General features: G+C 48.2%; 1 protein-coding gene across 8 annotated transcripts; it reads right to left on the bottom strand.

Moving 5' to 3' along the window:
* Nucleotides 1–112: 112 nt before the first annotated feature.
* Nucleotides 113–16,231, bottom strand: LOC114866941 (calcium/calmodulin-dependent protein kinase type II subunit beta). 8 transcript variants are annotated; one of them, XM_029169208.3, is made up of 21 exons: nucleotides 16,018–16,229; nucleotides 14,362–14,456; nucleotides 14,049–14,108; nucleotides 13,871–13,925; nucleotides 13,479–13,544; nucleotides 12,214–12,286; nucleotides 10,496–10,598; nucleotides 10,240–10,323; nucleotides 10,073–10,167; nucleotides 9,836–9,958; nucleotides 9,294–9,377; nucleotides 9,099–9,141; nucleotides 8,917–8,988; nucleotides 8,080–8,117; nucleotides 7,272–7,340; nucleotides 6,708–6,752; nucleotides 6,224–6,272; nucleotides 5,799–5,874; nucleotides 1,449–1,543; nucleotides 1,129–1,365; nucleotides 113–983 (listed from the first exon to the last, which is right to left on the bottom strand). In XM_029169208.3, exons 1-20 carry the CDS (start codon nucleotides 16,077–16,079, stop codon nucleotides 1,130–1,132), a joined length of 1,623 nt encoding a protein of 540 aa, XP_029025041.1. In that variant the 5' UTR covers nucleotides 16,080–16,229; the 3' UTR covers nucleotides 113–983; nucleotide 1,129. The 8 variants fall into 8 exon arrangements, with proteins under 8 accessions (XP_029025041.1, XP_029025042.1, XP_029025040.1 ...); XM_029169209.3 differs by lacking the exon at nucleotides 12,214–12,286 and adding an exon at nucleotides 11,364–11,436 and having other exon boundaries at nucleotides 8,080–8,114; nucleotides 16,018–16,228; XM_029169207.3 differs by lacking the exon at nucleotides 12,214–12,286 and adding an exon at nucleotides 11,364–11,436 and having other exon boundaries at nucleotides 16,018–16,228.
* Nucleotides 16,232–17,078: the final 847 nt, after the last annotated feature.

Here is a 17,078-nt window from a genome sequence, read left to right on the forward strand (position 1 = left end):
TTCACAGTTCACCCACTAAAGATGTGAGAGCTGTGTTTGCTGAGGATGTGGTCAGATTATCTAACAGAACAGCTTCCACAGAGCTTTAAGGATAACAGAACAGGTCAGCCAGTCAAAAACAATGTGACGCTTTATTTTGTGTGCTGAGTACTTAGTGAACAGTAAGTCAATAAGAGGGTTAGTCACGAAACAGTAACAAGTCAGAACCAGAACCAACAGTTAGTTTTTAGACATTTAGGCATATTGTGTCATGAGCCACACCAGCATCTTCATATAGGAACACGAAGTAGAGAAAAGCAAGTAGAAATAGAAGTGATAGAAGAGCGCTCACTAGCAGTTCAGGTCATAAAAGAGAGAGAGGTCAACAAAATGCACTACAACACAACTCAGAGCAAATCATGCAGTTAAGTCACCACGATGAAACAACAGCATCATATTCAAATTGGTGTCCAGTACATAGAGTTTCAGGTCGGAACCACAGTAATAAACGAGCACGATGTGGGGTTTACACACTCCCACAGAGGCATCAGTTCGTATCAAGCTCCATGGGGATAAACACGCACACGCAGTGGTCTCTCGCGGTTCACACAAGCAGCCTTAGTCGTGCAGGGAAACCACAAAGCCGCTACTGTAAGAGTCATGCTGGCCAGAAAAAGAAGAACATAGTTACTATTAATGATAGATGCACTGTACAGCTGAACGAGCACAATGACAGAAACCGCCGTAGTATTACAGAGATATTAAGAGGAGCAAAACAAGATGTGGGCAGAGGATCCACAGCTCAGCAGCCTTTTGGAGCCAGACCAGTTCGTGTGGAGCCGTCTGCGCAGAGAGCGGAGAGAGGAGCGAGGTGGCCGTGCAGGCTGCAGGGCAACCACGTCTGAAAAGGCTGCTTAGATCGGGCCTCCACCCACCCACACCTCTCTCAGTGCCAATGCTGTAGCTCTCATTACACGTTGCCCTTCCTCATCAGTGTCTCAGGCCTGTCAAGCAAAAGAGAGCAGGTGTGGTGCCAACAGAAGGACATGCTTGTTGCAGGCGGCCATCTGCCTCTACTGGCCGTCTATCTCTTTAATTATAATATTTTCCAAAATGCTTATATGAATTATATATTTGAGTTTCCAGTACCTCATCCCTGCATCGGGGCCGCGGCAACTCCCGAGCAGTGAAAGTGGACGTTTTGCCAACGACTGTCCCTGTGGTGCCATACCCTGGTCTCCTCCGATTGGCTGGAGCGCGGACGGCCCTGAGCATCAACAAACTGTGTGAGGCGGATGTAGGCGATGCAGGCGCCATCGTCTCCGATGATGTGCACGTGAGGGTTGAGGATCGTGGTGTGGATGGGTTTGCTGTTCTTAGACAGGACTGAAACAGAAGGATTCAGCTTCAGGATGCTGCGTTTACATGCGCCACAAAACGAGAAAAAAGAACTGGAAGTACTGTCTTACGGTTGTCAAAGTAAAAGCGGTGGAAGTCCATTCCCTCCACCAGGTTTCCCAGACCCTCGGGTTCGAACGAGGTCAGACCAGGGTCGCAGATCTTCCTGCAAAACCAGTCAGGACACACTCAATTTAATTGGAATTTTAAACCCAACAAATGCAGCAACAGTGGAAAGGAAAAACTCCCTCTCTAACGAGGAAGAAACCTCCAGCAGAACCAGGCTGGACGTGGCCATCTGACTTGACCGGTTAGGGTGAGGGGAGAGAGAGAGAGAGAAAATCACAGCAACAACAACAAGCAACAACAGAGCACAGGCAGGATGGTTGGACCAGGAACTGGAAACAGGCAGGATGGTAGGACCAGAGACTGGATACAGGTGGAATGGTTGGATCAGGGACTGGACACAGACAGGATGGTTGGACCAGGGACTGGACTGGACACAGACAGGATGGTTGGACCAGGGACTGGACTGGACAGAGGCAGGATAGTTGGACCAGAGACTGGATACAGGCAGGATGGTTGGACAAGGCTAGTTTGTAGAACAATGATGGGAGGTTAATGGATACAGAAAATAGATGAAAATAAAGGAGATTGGCGTTTGAATTCCTGTGCCTATGTGGCACATAAATGTTAGTGAATAGTTTTATTCTTCTATATGTGTAGAAACGGATGCTAGATCTCCCCACAGATGTGATGTCGGGACTCATCTTTAGACTGATAAATGTGAGCGCAGAGAAAGCAGGATTGGTGTTTGTCTCATCTTTTTTTAAACTATTTTACTTAAAATGATTCTGGTTACCTGTAACAGATTCTTAGGGGCTCATCCGGATACAGCCATTGGATCATATTCAGGATTTGTGGTCTTTTAAGCAAGTTTAAATTTTGACTAGTTGATCTGTTTCACTTGGTTTCAAAGACAGATATAGCGGAGTATCATCCGCATAACAATAAAAATTTATGGAATGCTTAAAGAAGATGATTAGTGACTCTAACCAGAGCTGTTTCTGTGCTATGATGTTTTCTGAATCATAACTGAAATCTTCGTACAGGTTATTCCCACTCAGGTGGTCAGATAATTGTCTAGCTGCAATTTTTTTTCAACAACCTTAGAGATGAAAGGGTAAATTTGAAATGGGCCTAGAGTTGGCTAGTTCATGGTTTTGGATGGGTACGTAGCTTATTGGTAAATATTGGTTGATTTGATTTAATATGGACGAGCTGATTAAAGGTAGAACTTCTTTGAGTAATCTGGTTGGGATTGGGTCTTAAAAAGTGGACAACTTGGAAGAGTTCATTATTAAAGTTAACTCCATATGAGCTATGGGGGAGAAGCTGTCTAAGCAAATTGTTCAAAAATTCTGTCAGCTGAGTAAAACCAATAGTGTCTATTAAGGAGTTAAAAGCAGTGCTGAGGCAGTTGCTGTCAACATCTACATTAATGTTAAAGTCTCCCACTACAATGACTTTATCTGTGCTAAGAACTAAGTCAGATAAAAATTGAAAGAATTCATTTAGGAACTCTGAATATGGAGGAGGAGGACGGTAAACAATACAAAACACAACTGGCTTCTGAGTTTTTGAGTCTGACTGAGAAAAGCTCAGAGTGAGGCTCTCAAATGAGTTATAAGTATGTTTGAGGTTAGGGGTAATTAGTAAATCTAAGTAATAAATTGCTGCTACTCCTCCACCTATACCTGTACTTCTGGGAACATGATAGTTGATGTGACTCATTGGAGTCGACTCATTTAAACTAATATATTCATCCTGCTGCACCCAGGTTTCAGACAGAACAGATCTATGTCACTTATCAAGTCATTTATTAACAAGAGAGCTGATATTTACACACTTTATTAGCTCACTGTTACCTTGTTCTGTAAGAGGAACTGTTTTGATGTTTATTAAATTCTGGTAAGTCACTCCTCTTTGATTTGTTTGTGACTTGTATAGTTTAGGTGGTCGAGAAGCAGACACAGTCTCTATGCGATAACTAAGACTAAGAGTGGGTGGCGGCTGTAGAGAACGTGGAGAGAGCCGTGTAAGACTGCGACTCTGCGTCCTGGGCTCCACTCTGAGTTGTCACGGAGTGGGGAGGCTAAGCAACATGGCCACGTTACTAGAGACTTTCAGACACACATTTTGCATGTTTTTCCTTTACATGGTTTTTAACACTGTAATGTCTGGCACAGCAGCAGAGGCAAAGGGCTTTAGCTTCCCTCCCAGCAACTGGTTCAATCCGTCCCTGAAAGAATCTAACACCCAGACAGGCCGATAAAGCTGCTTGGTCTTTTCTTTTACTAGTTTGCTTCGGTTCTGAACTCATCCTTGCTTATTTTTGATTTGCTAATTGAACCAATCAGCAGCTCTGTTGATGTGAACCCTGATTGGGTAAACATATTAGTATCTGGGACTTTCTGTCATCCAGCTATAAGACAGGTCTGACTGGACAACAAATAGTGTTAAAAGATTTGATGCATATGTGTAAAAAATGAATATCAGACTAAATAGAAAAACACATTTGCTTTTGTTGCATTAAGAAACCAGCATAATAACAGGGCTCCGCTTGGCTCCTGTGTGGATGGCGGACTGAAGGCGGTCGCCCTCTGGGCCCCTGGTTTCCCTGATGGGCTCCTTTGGGACCATAGGTGCAAGGGCTCCAATCTCTGGGGCTGACCGTCCCAGTAGGGGGGATTTGCCTCTGATTCTCCCAGGGTGGACAGGTGTTGACTCATCAGTGGCCCGGTCTGGCCCCAGGTGTTATCTCTGTGGCTGTTGCAGCTCTCCCTGGGCGCTGGATTTGGGCAGCTAAATTTACAGCATCTCCCTGGTGAGGTCACCGACTGAAATGAGGAGGCCGTACCGTGGCTGCGGAGCCGGCGCTAAGCTAACGGCTAAGCGGCTAGCAAGGAAGTGGCGATACAAACCTTCTACCTTCTGTGAGAATGGGAAATGTGAACTGACTACAGAACAAGATGAACTGGCTTTGTTGGTGAAAAACGCCCGTAGGTACGGAAAGCGCATTCTGTTGTGCTTCCGTGAAACGTGGCCCCCATCTAGCTAGCGTGATAACGTGGCGCTAACCGGCTTCAGTACAGTCAGAGTGGACAGAGACAACAAAGCGTGTGGGAAGCAAAAAGGAGGCAGACTCGCTGTGTACGTGAACTCAAGGTGGTTTGAGCACTAAAACCTCCAGCTGCTGCAGGGACATTGAACTGCTGGCTGTAACCTTGCATCCTTACTACCTGCCCTGAGGCATACCTTTGTGGTGACTGTATACATACCTCCACGTGTTGACATGGAGAATCAGGAAAAACAGAACTATTGATTTACTGTATGCAAATGTTAAAAACACAGACAACAACCTGATCCAGCCTCACTACAAACTGGAATAAGGCAGCTACCCATTCACAACTCGCTTAGGAAGTGGTCCTCTGAGGCCTCACTGTGTGTATCTACTGTATTTATCTGTCTGTAAGCCACTACATGCCACTGAACACGACTGAGATGTTTACACTGTGCAGATCCGACTGAAAGCTGCTGAGGCTTGCGTGTTGTATGCACCTTAGTCATTGTTATGTGGTAGCGTTGAGAATCTTCAGTGAGCTCTTGCTACCGGTGTTACGGTACAACTCTTGGAGGCAGGTGGATGCACTCGTATGTGATCGACTTGCTGACCGTTGGATAGACAGAACCGACAGAGCGGATTTTTCTTTGTGCCTTAAATCGATTATCGATAATCGACAGATTATAAACACGTTTCACTTATTCTTAAACGTAAACCATGCAGGAGTCGCTGCACTCAACAATAAGCCAAACAATGGGCACCTAAAGGAAGTCGAGTCAAAAAGGCCTGTCCATCAGGGCATGACTCCCTCTACTATGAGGAAAAAGATGAAGGAACAGCGAACGAAAGACCAAGAAAGTGTGTAATTGTGTAAAGTAATTGTGAGGCTGTTTAATTCTGAAGTTGACTTTAGTGGTTTTAATGCAACCAGAAGTTATAGGAAGGAAGTTATAGATTTCATTTGATTATCTGGAATCACATGTATAGGTGTATGTATATCATTGTATCTAGGTTTAAGTGTATATATTACTATTAATATTATTAGTACTAATATTAATGAATTATTAACAACATCATTCCAGTTGATAATTCCATATTGTAATATTTTAAAATGCATTCATACAGATTTATACAGGTAGACCCAGCAATGCAACACATTCTAGTAGTGAAATCTGCTTTGGTGTGATAATGGGTCAGGTCATGGCCAAACTCAGACTTTTTAAATCTTAAAGGCAGCCACTATAGTGAGGGCTTTAGATTAATAGAGAACTTTGTTTCATGTGGGTGCTGGACTCACGCGTAGGCCTCGAAGTCTCCGTTGTTCACAGCTTCGATCAGCTGCTCTGTGATCTTTATGATCTCCTGTTTACGAGCTGCAGAGGAGATACAAATACATTTGACAACTCACGTCTCACAAAGCCATAGACACGCACTGCTCAGACACAGCTCACCTAAGAACGACTCATGGCTCCTCATCTCAGCCATCACACTAGATGTGAGGTTCAGACATGCATTCTGCCTCAGTGTTTGGACTTTTAGATGTTTTATAATTGCATAATACAATATGTATTATTATAATAAATAATAAATAACAAAGGACAAATAAAGGTTTATGTTTAGCATTTGTGTGTGTGTGTGTGTGTGTGTGTGTGTGTGTGTGTGTGTGTGTGTGTGTGTGTGTGTGTGTGTGTGTGTGTGTGTGTGTGTGTGTGTGCAACCTGCCTTTCACATCTTCATCCTCGATGGTTGTGTTGCTGCTGTCAGATGATTCCTGCAAAGTGCACAAACATCAGTGTTGTTGTACGTGACTGATTTGAGGAGCAGGACATGTTCACACACCTACATGCACACATGGACTCGTTTCCAGCATCAAATTGCTGTGTCTCGTCCTTAACCACAACATTGTCATACAAATAACTGCAGGACTGTGTGTATATATGTATATATATATATATAAATATAAATAAGCTAAGCTGTCGAACACAGGCAACAATCTGCAGGAACACCAGGCTGCTCTGGACTGAGCACAGAGGGGCAGAATAAGACAACAGGTCTATCATGCATAAAAAGGAGTAGATCCACTCAGAGATACATGAAGTTCACTGAACAAGACACACAAATCCTGCAAAACCACCTTCAAAACCCACACAGACAGAAACGGAGTGCACTAACAGACTAGAAATCAGGAGATGGAGGGAGGATGTACCTTGATCCCATCTACTGGGTTATGGATAACAGTAGTCTGAGGCTCCTGGAGGGAGGGAGGGAAGGAAGGAAAGAAGGAAGGTAGGAAGGAAGGAAGGGAAGAAGGAAGGAGAAATGAGTGGTAGAGAGACAGTGATTTGTTGAGAAAATGAGCAAGAGATGAGCAGGATGTGAGTCCAACATAAGAAGACAGACAAATGTGTCAAACAATCGTATTTGGAGAGGAAGATGTGGAATGAAATGTGAATGAAACCAGCACAATCACCACTAATCTACAGTATAATAATTATTCAGCTTCTTTCACAGAAATAAAATTGGTAAATGTGTACTGGACCCGTGTCTGTGTTGTTCTTTGTTTGAACCCGATGACTGTTTTCTACCTGATATGTTTTAAGTTGGAATAAAAGAGAAAACCAATTAAATGGACTGAGACTAAGAAATGTAGCCTGAATGAAAACACAATGATCCATCATGCAACATTACACACTCTCTGTCTCTCTCTCTCTCTCTCTCTCTCTCTCTCTCTCTCTCTCTCATTTGTGCAGACGGACACACAGCTGCGTACCAGTGCAGCTGAGGGGACGTTGCCTTTGGGGCTGGTGACTATGCTGTTTCTGGTGCTGTTTGTCTGGGGCTGTGCAGGAAACAAAAAGTTCTACATTAGTCCCAGCTACAGCGGCGAGCGGCGCCGTCGGAGGTAAAATGGTGTCACAACATCCTGATCTGACCCCTGATCTGACCCTGGTGCAGAGAGTTCGCTTCCTGTGGCGACTGCATCATCAATTTACGCAGTTCACATGAAAATGAGCATTTTCGGAGGACCTTTCGTGAGTAACTTTGGAACAGCTGCAGGCTTGTGTTCACCCGTGACGTCAGTGTCGCAGCAAAAAGAGAAGATGAGATTACATAATAACAGATTAATCATCTGGAGGGAAATAATCTTAGATTAGCAACCCAGGATCATCCAACCGGGAGGGGAGGGGTAGTAAGAGGGAGGAAGAGAAGAGTTTATGGTTCTGGGTAAGCACAATCCATCTGGTGGTGGGTTTCAGAACACAGAACCCCAGCAACAACCCTGTGTGACTGTGTTGGAGTCTCACAGATTCAGCATCTCAAACCCAAGAACTCAGACGGTGCAGACTCTGCTGTGCCAAACAGTGTGGAGAGCATTCAATCAAAACCGCCTGTGTCTCGGGCTGCTGCCCTGTGCTGCCCGTAGCAGGAGACATGCTTTATAGTTATGTTAGTGCAGTATCAGGAAACTGTCCTGGATCGGGGCAGTTATAAAAACTGCTGACGAGGCGAATCTGACGCACGTCACAGTGGAAGCTGCAGCGCGGGACACAGACACGAGGAAGGAGACGCTGGCTCACCTTGACGTCAGCCTTCTTGTTGAGGAGACTCTTGGCTGCTGCAGAGAGGCAGAAGGACACACCCTCAGATGGGAGAGTACACATCATCCGGCTTCTAGATGCGCTACCAGACAAGCCTGCTGCTGCTGCTGCTGCTGCTGCTGCTGCTGCTGCTGCTGCATGCACTGGCTAAACCCAGCATCACCTGCTCTGTCCACACGTCCTCCACTCTTCAAGGAAGTAGAGCCTCCGACTCCAGCAAACCCTTCATCTGCCCCATGAAAAAACGCCAAACTCCCCGAGTCTCCATCTAAGTGGTGCGTCCTAACCCTGATCCAGCGCCCAGAGCATTAGATAAGCGAAGGCATCATGCATGAAGGAAAAAAAGGGAAAAGTCCAACTAATTTTGTTCCTAATCCAGCCCACTGACATAGATGCACGCACAGGAAGGGACCGGGCAGAGATTAGGAGGGAAAGCTCGGGAGAGAGATGCAGGTACGTGATAATGGGGCTGTTAATCTGAAGAGTGGGCTGGATTAGCACAGACCCAAACCGCACTTTACTGCAAACATGAGGCCGTGCCGCGTGTTCGGGCTTAAACGCTGCCGAAAAACCAATAGAAACTCTTGGCGTCACTCTGACTCTGGATGCAATTTGTTTCCTAATTCCCTTCAGAGAAGCCGGCGACATGCAAAGCTTTCTGACGCGCATTAGTCCCCGGTCCAGATGACGGAGGAGGCTGCTTACCTCACATTTAGGTTTGAGAAGCGTTAGAGGAGAAGAACAGGTTCAGGAGGAGCCGTTAAAACGAGCGTGCGTGTGATTTGCCTGTTGGGAGGACAAAGACGAGGCCTTTACCTTGCTCCACGATGCCGGCGGCGGTTCCAGCCACGGTGCTGACGGCCGCGGGGGCCGTGGTCTGTCGGCCCACTGGACCGGGGAGGAAGAAGAGAAACATCTGATTCATGCCATCAACTCACTGGTTCATTAATCACAGGAGACGGTGGGGGTTCTTTCCTGCTCTGCTCTCACCCACTCACCAGAGAAGTTCCTGGAGACGAGCATGGTGGTGAGGATGGCCCCCTGCGGAGGGAAGCCACACGTTCACACACAGTTCAGCTCACGTTCAGCGAGATGCTTGTAATAGCGTCACAAATGTCTTCCCATCATGACAGACGGGGAAAACTGGTGATGTGGTGAATTGGGGGTGTGCTGGTGCAGACTCCGGGTCACACCTTCAGCTTCCTCCGGGCGTTGAACTTCTTCAGGCACTCGACCGTCTCCTGTCTGTGCATCATGGACGCCACCGTGGAGCGTTGCTGCGGGAACACGGACGCGAGGCGTCAGAGCGGTGACAGCGCTTATCTGCAGCGCGTCGATGCTCAAGGCTCAACAGAACCCGTTTATGACAAAGACTCTGATGTGACACATCAAGAACAGCTGGTTGCTGCAGTAAATCCTGTCAAACATCCCATATTATCAGATGTTGTGCTTTGATTTTATTGAATTAGGAATAAAAACTTAATCTGGTCATGTGCTGTATAAAAAATGGCTTATTCACACTTAACTCTGGTATTGATCATTTCAATATAGCAGTTCCTACAAATGAAAAGTATTCAACTTTTTTAAACTAACTAAAAATTTGTCAAATCAGTCAATTAGTAAGATCGGTTTTCCCCTAGAATCTAAAAAGCGGTGAAGTAAGAGCACAACCCACACAGCCAGCCCACATGATTAGACCCAGGTTCTGACCCGGCTAGAGAGCGGCGGTACTTACGCAGACCCACGGGTGCTTCAGAGCCTCCTGGGCACTGATTCTCTTGGCTGGGTTGATGGTCAGCATCTGGTTGATGAGGTTTTTAGCCTCTGGCGTCACCGTGTCCCACTCTGGGGAGGGAAACTAAAGAGCATCCACACCCAAACAAGCCCACACAGCATCAGCACCAGACGTTGTGCTTCAAGGTGTCAGAAATGATGGCGCGTGGGCGAGAACGAGCGGCAGAGTCGGGCTCACATCGTACGCGCCGGCTTTGATCTGCTGGTAGAGCTTGTGCTGGTCTTCGTCCCAGAACGGAGGGTATCCAACGAGAAGGATGTAGAGGATCACGCCTACACAGAAACAGGGTCTGAGTGAGGAGGAGGCGGCGGCGGCGGCGGCAGAGAGGTGTGTGAAGAGCTCACCGCAGGCCCAGATGTCCACCGGTTTACCGTACGCCTCCTTCCTCAGCACCTCCGGGGACAAGTAGCCGGGGGTCCCTGCGAAACCTGCACAGGAACACACGTTCACATGTCATCAGTGGAGAAGGCTCATAACCGAGAACAGAGACATGGGACACGACACCTGCTTATATGAATGTGAGTGATGGAGAAGGTGAACAAGGTCTTTACTGGAAGGGAAATGAATGCTTGGTCTCCTGTACGTCAGTGCGGCACTCACCGAACCACGCCTGCTGCTCTCCCTGGACCTCGATGGCCAGGCCGAAGTCGGCCAGCTTCACCGCCGCGTTCTTACACTTGCTGGCCAGCAGCAGGTTCTCCGGCTGCGGGCAACACAAACGCCCAAAGCGTGCGTGAGTAGAGCGGACGCGTCATCACACGCAAGCAGTGCGTCCAAAAAGGCCACAACCAAAAAAGAACCTCTCGTTAGTCGGGACCAACGTGGACGTAGACACAAACAGGACAACAGAACACAGCAAGTCTGCGTCAGCGTGTGGCTACTGGTTCTGGTTCTGGCTACTGGTTCTGGCTACTGGTTCATGTATCTCGTGCTCGACTTGTTGCTATTTGTGATCATTTCTGTCTCTTTATTTATTTTGAGCGCAGAGGAGGAAGAGCGGATATTCATAGTTCCACTCCTACATCCTCCAGATGGAATTTAGCGAATTTAGCGTGAGCGAGACCAAACAACAGTTGTGTGTTTCCTGCTCGTACGCTGGTGTAACAGTGATCGGACACACACCACAACAGAGCTGATGCTGGAAGACACTGGGACAAGACTTGACTCGTGAGCGGCGGCTGGACTTTAAATGCCGCCATGCCAGTGAAACCAATGAAGTCAGAGCTTGTTGTGAAATCTAACATCAGACGAGCTGAGTGTGAGGCTGGCGCCTCGGCAGCAGACAAATCAGCGAACACAGACAGAAGCATCTAGTGTTGCAGGTGTATCTAGATGTTACAGATGCAGTAAAACCTCGACCCTGTGTATGTACAGTAGCCTAGTCTAGTAACATGGATCTAAGGGTGCAGACACTGACGCTCATACACATCACCAGACGTCCACTGACACAGTCCTGCAGGTGACTCACCTTCAGGTCTCTGTGTACCACCCCCATCTGATGGCAGTGGAGCACAGCCTCCAGGATCTGCTGGATGCAATGACTGCATGCAGACAGCAGGGGGAGCAGGTTAGTCCCAACACCCATGCATCATCTGCCTCATACTTACCCGGCTGAGTGACAAGCAGCTCACGCACAGTGTAAAAGCGCCTCGGTTCACTTACACAAACCCTGCGTGACTATGGCTCTGTCCCTGTGCAGCAGCGCTTCCGCCTCAGCGTCCACCTTTTAGTGTGGCACCTGAGCCGAGCTCATTATGGGGAACAGCCACCTCCTTTAAGGTGAAGAGTGAAAGCTGCAGAGCTGAGCAACCTGACAACAACCAGCAAGAAGATGCCACTTTATGCTCCAACAACTGTGTCAAAGCAAAGTAAAATAATATACAAACAAGCTGAGTGTGCTATGAATAATTATAATAAACAGGAAGCTGTCAGTCTGCAGATGCTGAAGGCTTTAGTCGTTTTTGACCTGAACCTTTATCCAGATGCAGCAGCTGTTGCACGTCGCGGAATTCAGAGCGGAGGTGTAAATAAAAGCAAGCATCACAAATGCAACAGTGTGAAGCATCTGCATCATTTGTGCTCTGGACCGGTTCCAGGTGCACCTTTGTCTGTGTGTAAGACCGAGCTGCAGCCTAAAGCCTGATGTAGCAGGTCTCCACCAGCTGCTTTGTGGCTCAGCTCTGCTTTCACTCACTCACTCGCGCATCCGCTTCCCCAAAGGAAGCTGCAAACATGGCGCAAGAGTCCCATTAGCGAAACACAAGGCCAAGCAGACCGGCAGCAGGCACGCGGCAGCAGACGGTGCAGGGATCACACACCTTCAGGTCCCTGTGCACTACGTCATGTTGGTGAGTGTAAGACACGCTGTCTAGAATCTGATGGATACAGTGACTGTGGAGGGGAGAGAGTGACAGGATCAGTTCAGCAGAACAACAAAAAACAACTGACTCATGCCGGCGGTTCTGGCGTCTTAGGTTTCCGCATTGTGCCAAGCTCCGGCCCGTCGAGTATAAATCTCCTGTCATCCAAAAACGAGCGGATCCAGCTGAGCAGCCGTCACACACTGGACCCTCAGCTTCCAACACATGAGCATCAAGGAGCGAATGTTCACCTGCTGCCGAAGCATCCTGCCTGAAAGCAGGGCTGCAGTGGAGGAGCCCCGGGTCAACCGGTGGTTCATGAGGGCTCGAAATCAGCTGGAGAAGAATTAAAAGATAACTCTGAACCTTGACCGATGAAGAGGACGACTAAAGTAAACCCCTCATCTACTACAGTGGAGGCAGAAACCAGGAGCACAGGGATGGAAGCAGGTGGAAGGAGCCACACACACAATTGGCCAAGTGGAGCTGCAGCAGTGTCAGAGCCTGGACTCAAACGGTAGCAGCTCTGCTTCTGGACCCAAGATGGTCAAACATTGGGTTCTGCATCCAAATCCGGGCAGAACTTCAGGTTTAGTAGATGAAACTTGACCAGGACCAACATGTTGAGAAGAAAACTTAGTTGTTTTGATCGCATCAGCGACCGGTGGCCTGATCTGAGGCAGGTTGTGGGTTAGAAAGCAGAGGCCGCCTGCAGCCTTTGAGCATCTTGTGGCTGGAAAGAACAAACATCTGCTTCATCCACTAATGGATGCAGCCAACGACTCACGAAGCTGTGAAAACTACAGCACACATCCCCCTCATGCTCTTGTACTCTGACTAATGTGCTCCATCACCGTCTGAATCTATTTAAGTATTTTATGCAGCATTTGTAAAAAATCAACCTGCAGCCGATTTATGATGAAAGTCAAGGATGAGACAAGCATGACTCTGAACAGGTGGAGGATGAAAAGGATCCTTTTCTCGTCTCCCGCCTCCACATTCAGATGGATTTAAGTCTCCCTCCTGGGGGGCTGCAGCGTGGGCCTGGGTGTCTTTTCCTTTTTTCCACTTTGCTTGTGTACATTTGCATCTGACTGTAAAAATCTAACTCTGGGTCCTCAATTCACCTCAGGGAAGGATCACGATGAGGGCTAGTAAAGACGCTGAATGAGGAGCAAACATGTAGGATGCAGGACGGGATGAGGCGGGTCGCCGGGGTTTACCTGGCGTCTGCTTCGCTGTAATACTCTCGAGCCACAATGTCCTCGAACAGCTCACCTCCTGTCACCCTGAGAAAGACGGGGAAGGATCAGAACCTGAGCACACACACACACACACACACACACACACACACAGGAGGGGATGTCCTCATTATGGGAAACCCCGGCTGCAGGATTCACTCGGTTGCCATGGAGACCGGCTGCAGTGCGGGGGAGTGTGGATTCGTCTGTGTGTGCTGCAAGAGGGAGGGTTACGTAATGCGGGGGAAACCGCCTCACAGGGAAGGATGAAGGAGCGGGCGAGCAAGGAAAGGAAGGAAGTGGAGACGAGTGGAAAAAAAACACACATCTGCAGAGAGAGAGTTAGCGAAAGAGGAGCGACGGAAGCAACTCACAGGTCAAAGAGGAGGTAGTGGAAGCCCTCCTCTGAGATGCTGTCATGGAGACGGACTGGAGGAAGGTCGTACAACAAACGACAGAATGTTCATTCAGTCAGTCAAACGCGAGAGTGAAGCACCGGATGAGCCTAAAGTCTGATCAAACCCCACACAGAGCGAAAAGGAAGCATCTCACCGATGTTGGGATGTTTGAGCAACCTGCAGATCCGAGCTTCTCTCTCCAGCTTCTGGTGATCTGCGGAAAAAGTCGAGACGGTCAGTCATTCGCATGGAGGACGTCGCTGGAGTTTGAGGAGGAAACACACGAGCCCAGGGTGACGGACGAACATCATCATCATCATCATCTTCGTGAGGCCTTTCTGCGTGGGATCCCATTCATCTTCATTGATCCTACTGTTACTCTGGACCGAGTCAGACCCGTGTTTAACAGACAAGTGGGGCTCTGACTACTTCCTGAAGCCACATCAACCCGCTGCCGGGTCTCCTACCTCTGGCTGAGAGCTTCTTGGTGTTGATGATTTTGGCGGCGTACTCTTGGCCTGTGCAGAGTTTGATGCAGCGCCGCACCACTGAAAACGCTCCCCTGGGAAACAACGACAGAACAAAGGCTTCGTCAGCATCAAACGCGACAGCGACAGTGACCTCAGTGATCTGCACGGCTCAGACTGAGCCACTGGGCCCGGTCCGAACTGTAGAATATGACCCCACAATACTCGGGTTCTTAAGCTGATTCACTATTTACATTTTAAGACTTTAGAAGCGAATTTAGAACCTGAACCTGCAGTTGATTGGGTCGTCGAACTGGACCGAGTTCACACACGTCACAACAGGGACCCGACAGAACCACACTGCACCCCAGCTGTTTTCCTCACAGCTGGAGAGCATCAGAGCAGTACTGGCAGTGTGTCTGGGTTTCTGGGGCCACATTTGCTCAACAAAGCATCAGAGACAAGCAGAAATAACCGTCCCTGTCACTTCTGTGAGCTAATTTTATCTCACCTCAGCACTGTTACTCAACGCGGTGCCGGCCCCACAGCGCTCAGCGAGCAGAGCTTCAACGTGACGGGTCCAAGTGCGACGGCGCATCTCACCAGCGAAAACTGATGCACTTTCCATTTTAGCCTAAAATAATGAATAAGTCTATAAGCTGCGTTTGAGAGCTTGAATGAATGAACGCTAATAAGAGGACTGTGAGAGGAGATTAGTCTAAGATTATTAGATTTCAGATGCTAAAACATTGATATTTTCCAGTGCTGTGACTTCAGATCACATTTTGTGCCGAGCAGAAGCTTATTTATTAGTGATTATAAAAACATATGATGGTGTGAAGTGGTGACAGGTGTGAGAGACCAACCCCAGGGCTAAAACACAAAAAACACATCACTAATCACCTTTATCATCCTTCTGCATTCTTTCAAAACCAGTCTCTCCCCTCGGGGTCATTTGATCTAATTTATGCTGTTAATTGCGGTAAAAGCAGCAACACATTGTTCAGGTGCAGGTAATTAATGGATTCAGCCCTCAAACTCCAGCCGTCTCTGTCCCCGTGTGCTACCAGCTGCAGCCATTGTCTCCAACTTATCACATCCCACACACACACACACACACACACACACACACACACACACACAGCAGCATGTAAAATTAAACACTGAAGTTCCACCAGCAGCAGCTTCGCTTGTGGAATAAATGTTCCTGTGAGGCCGCCGCGAGCCCACGCACAGCCTGACACAGACAGTCCACTCTGCAGCCTCCATCCACCTCCTCTTCCCGGTTCCCTTTTCACGCAGGACACACCTCAGCAGTGGATCAGGAGGCTTCCCCCGCTAATCTGTGCCACAGTCACACCAGCTGATGCTGAGGATCAGCTTTTCCTCATGTCACGCCAGTTTGTCCCTAATAAGCTCTGGTCAAAGGGGAGAGCCTGGAAGTGCAAACCCCGTCTTAACTACCGGACTCCCCGCAAAGCCTGAATCTGGCCTTTAGAGGAGTCCCCGAGACGAGAAGCCGCGCTCGGAGGAACTGTCAGGCTAATTTACGACGCAGAGAGCCGCGTGCGTTTAGCGGATGGAGCCGCATCCTCTCCGCAGACACGCAGCTCCATCCCGCTCCAGAGTCGCAATACAAAAGGAGCAGCCGCTTACTTGCCAAGCTCCTCGTACAGCTGGTATTCGTCCGTGAAGCGCGTACAAGTTGTCGTTGCCATGTTGGATCCTCCCCGGACGGTTCGGGTGCCGAGTCCCAGAAGCACGGTGCGTCGCTGCGGACGGGAGAACCTCCGGCTCCGTCTCCTCGCAGCTCCGGACGGGCGAGTGGTTCCCCTGCAGCCCGGCGCGCGCACACACGCACGCGCGCACAGTCCCGGCTCGGATGAGGATGGAGGACGGAGGACGGACTCTAAGTGGCAAATGTGAGCTCAGTGCATGACGTGATGCAGACGAAGACCACTTCACCGCAAGGTTTCCTCCGGAACCAGCAATAATGACTCACATCAAAACAATTAACAACAGTAACCGGATCAAAACAATGTAAATATATATTACTAAAATACGAAATACGAAAAAGAAGACAATGGACTGGTAGAATAATAAGAAAAGTCAGCAGTGTAACGCTGAGCACAAAATAGCCGCTTCTCTTTTATGGACCCCCTCAAGCCGAATTAGCTCGGGTGAGAAGGGGCGTGGCCAATCCAGAAGAGTGGGAGGAGATCAATAGGACCGCGGAGACGGTGGCTGCAGGTCAGGCTCAATCCGTCTTTCATTTATTAGTCGATTATCTTAGTTGGTAATTGATGTGACTGACAGCTCAGCTCTGATGCTGTCGTTCATTACCGTGCGGCTGGACACAGATGGTTGTTTGAATAGATGCAGAAGGAGAAACGCCAGCACTGCACAGACACGCGTTAGAGAGGGTGTGCAGTGCTGGCGTTTCTCCTTCTGCATCTATTCAAGCTGAAGCACTTACTGCAGCACATACAAATAAAACAAAATGTAGGGGGTTGCCCCGTTTTAGTAGTCACTATCCTCACATTCACTTAATTCAGCCTATTTATACACCAGCAGTTTTAAAACTCAGTCCAGCCGGGGCCTCATTTACTGACCCACATTATTGAAATCGACCAGATGGGAAACAACACAACTGGTCCAGTGTTTCAGGTAGTTTCTTGGTCAGTGTGTAAAAGTTATTATATCATTATTGCAGCTTT

This window comes from Betta splendens, chromosome 12 (genome assembly GCF_900634795.4).
Source record: "Betta splendens chromosome 12, fBetSpl5.4, whole genome shotgun sequence".
In the NCBI taxonomy this organism is placed as follows: domain Eukaryota; kingdom Metazoa; phylum Chordata; class Actinopteri; order Anabantiformes; family Osphronemidae; genus Betta; species Betta splendens.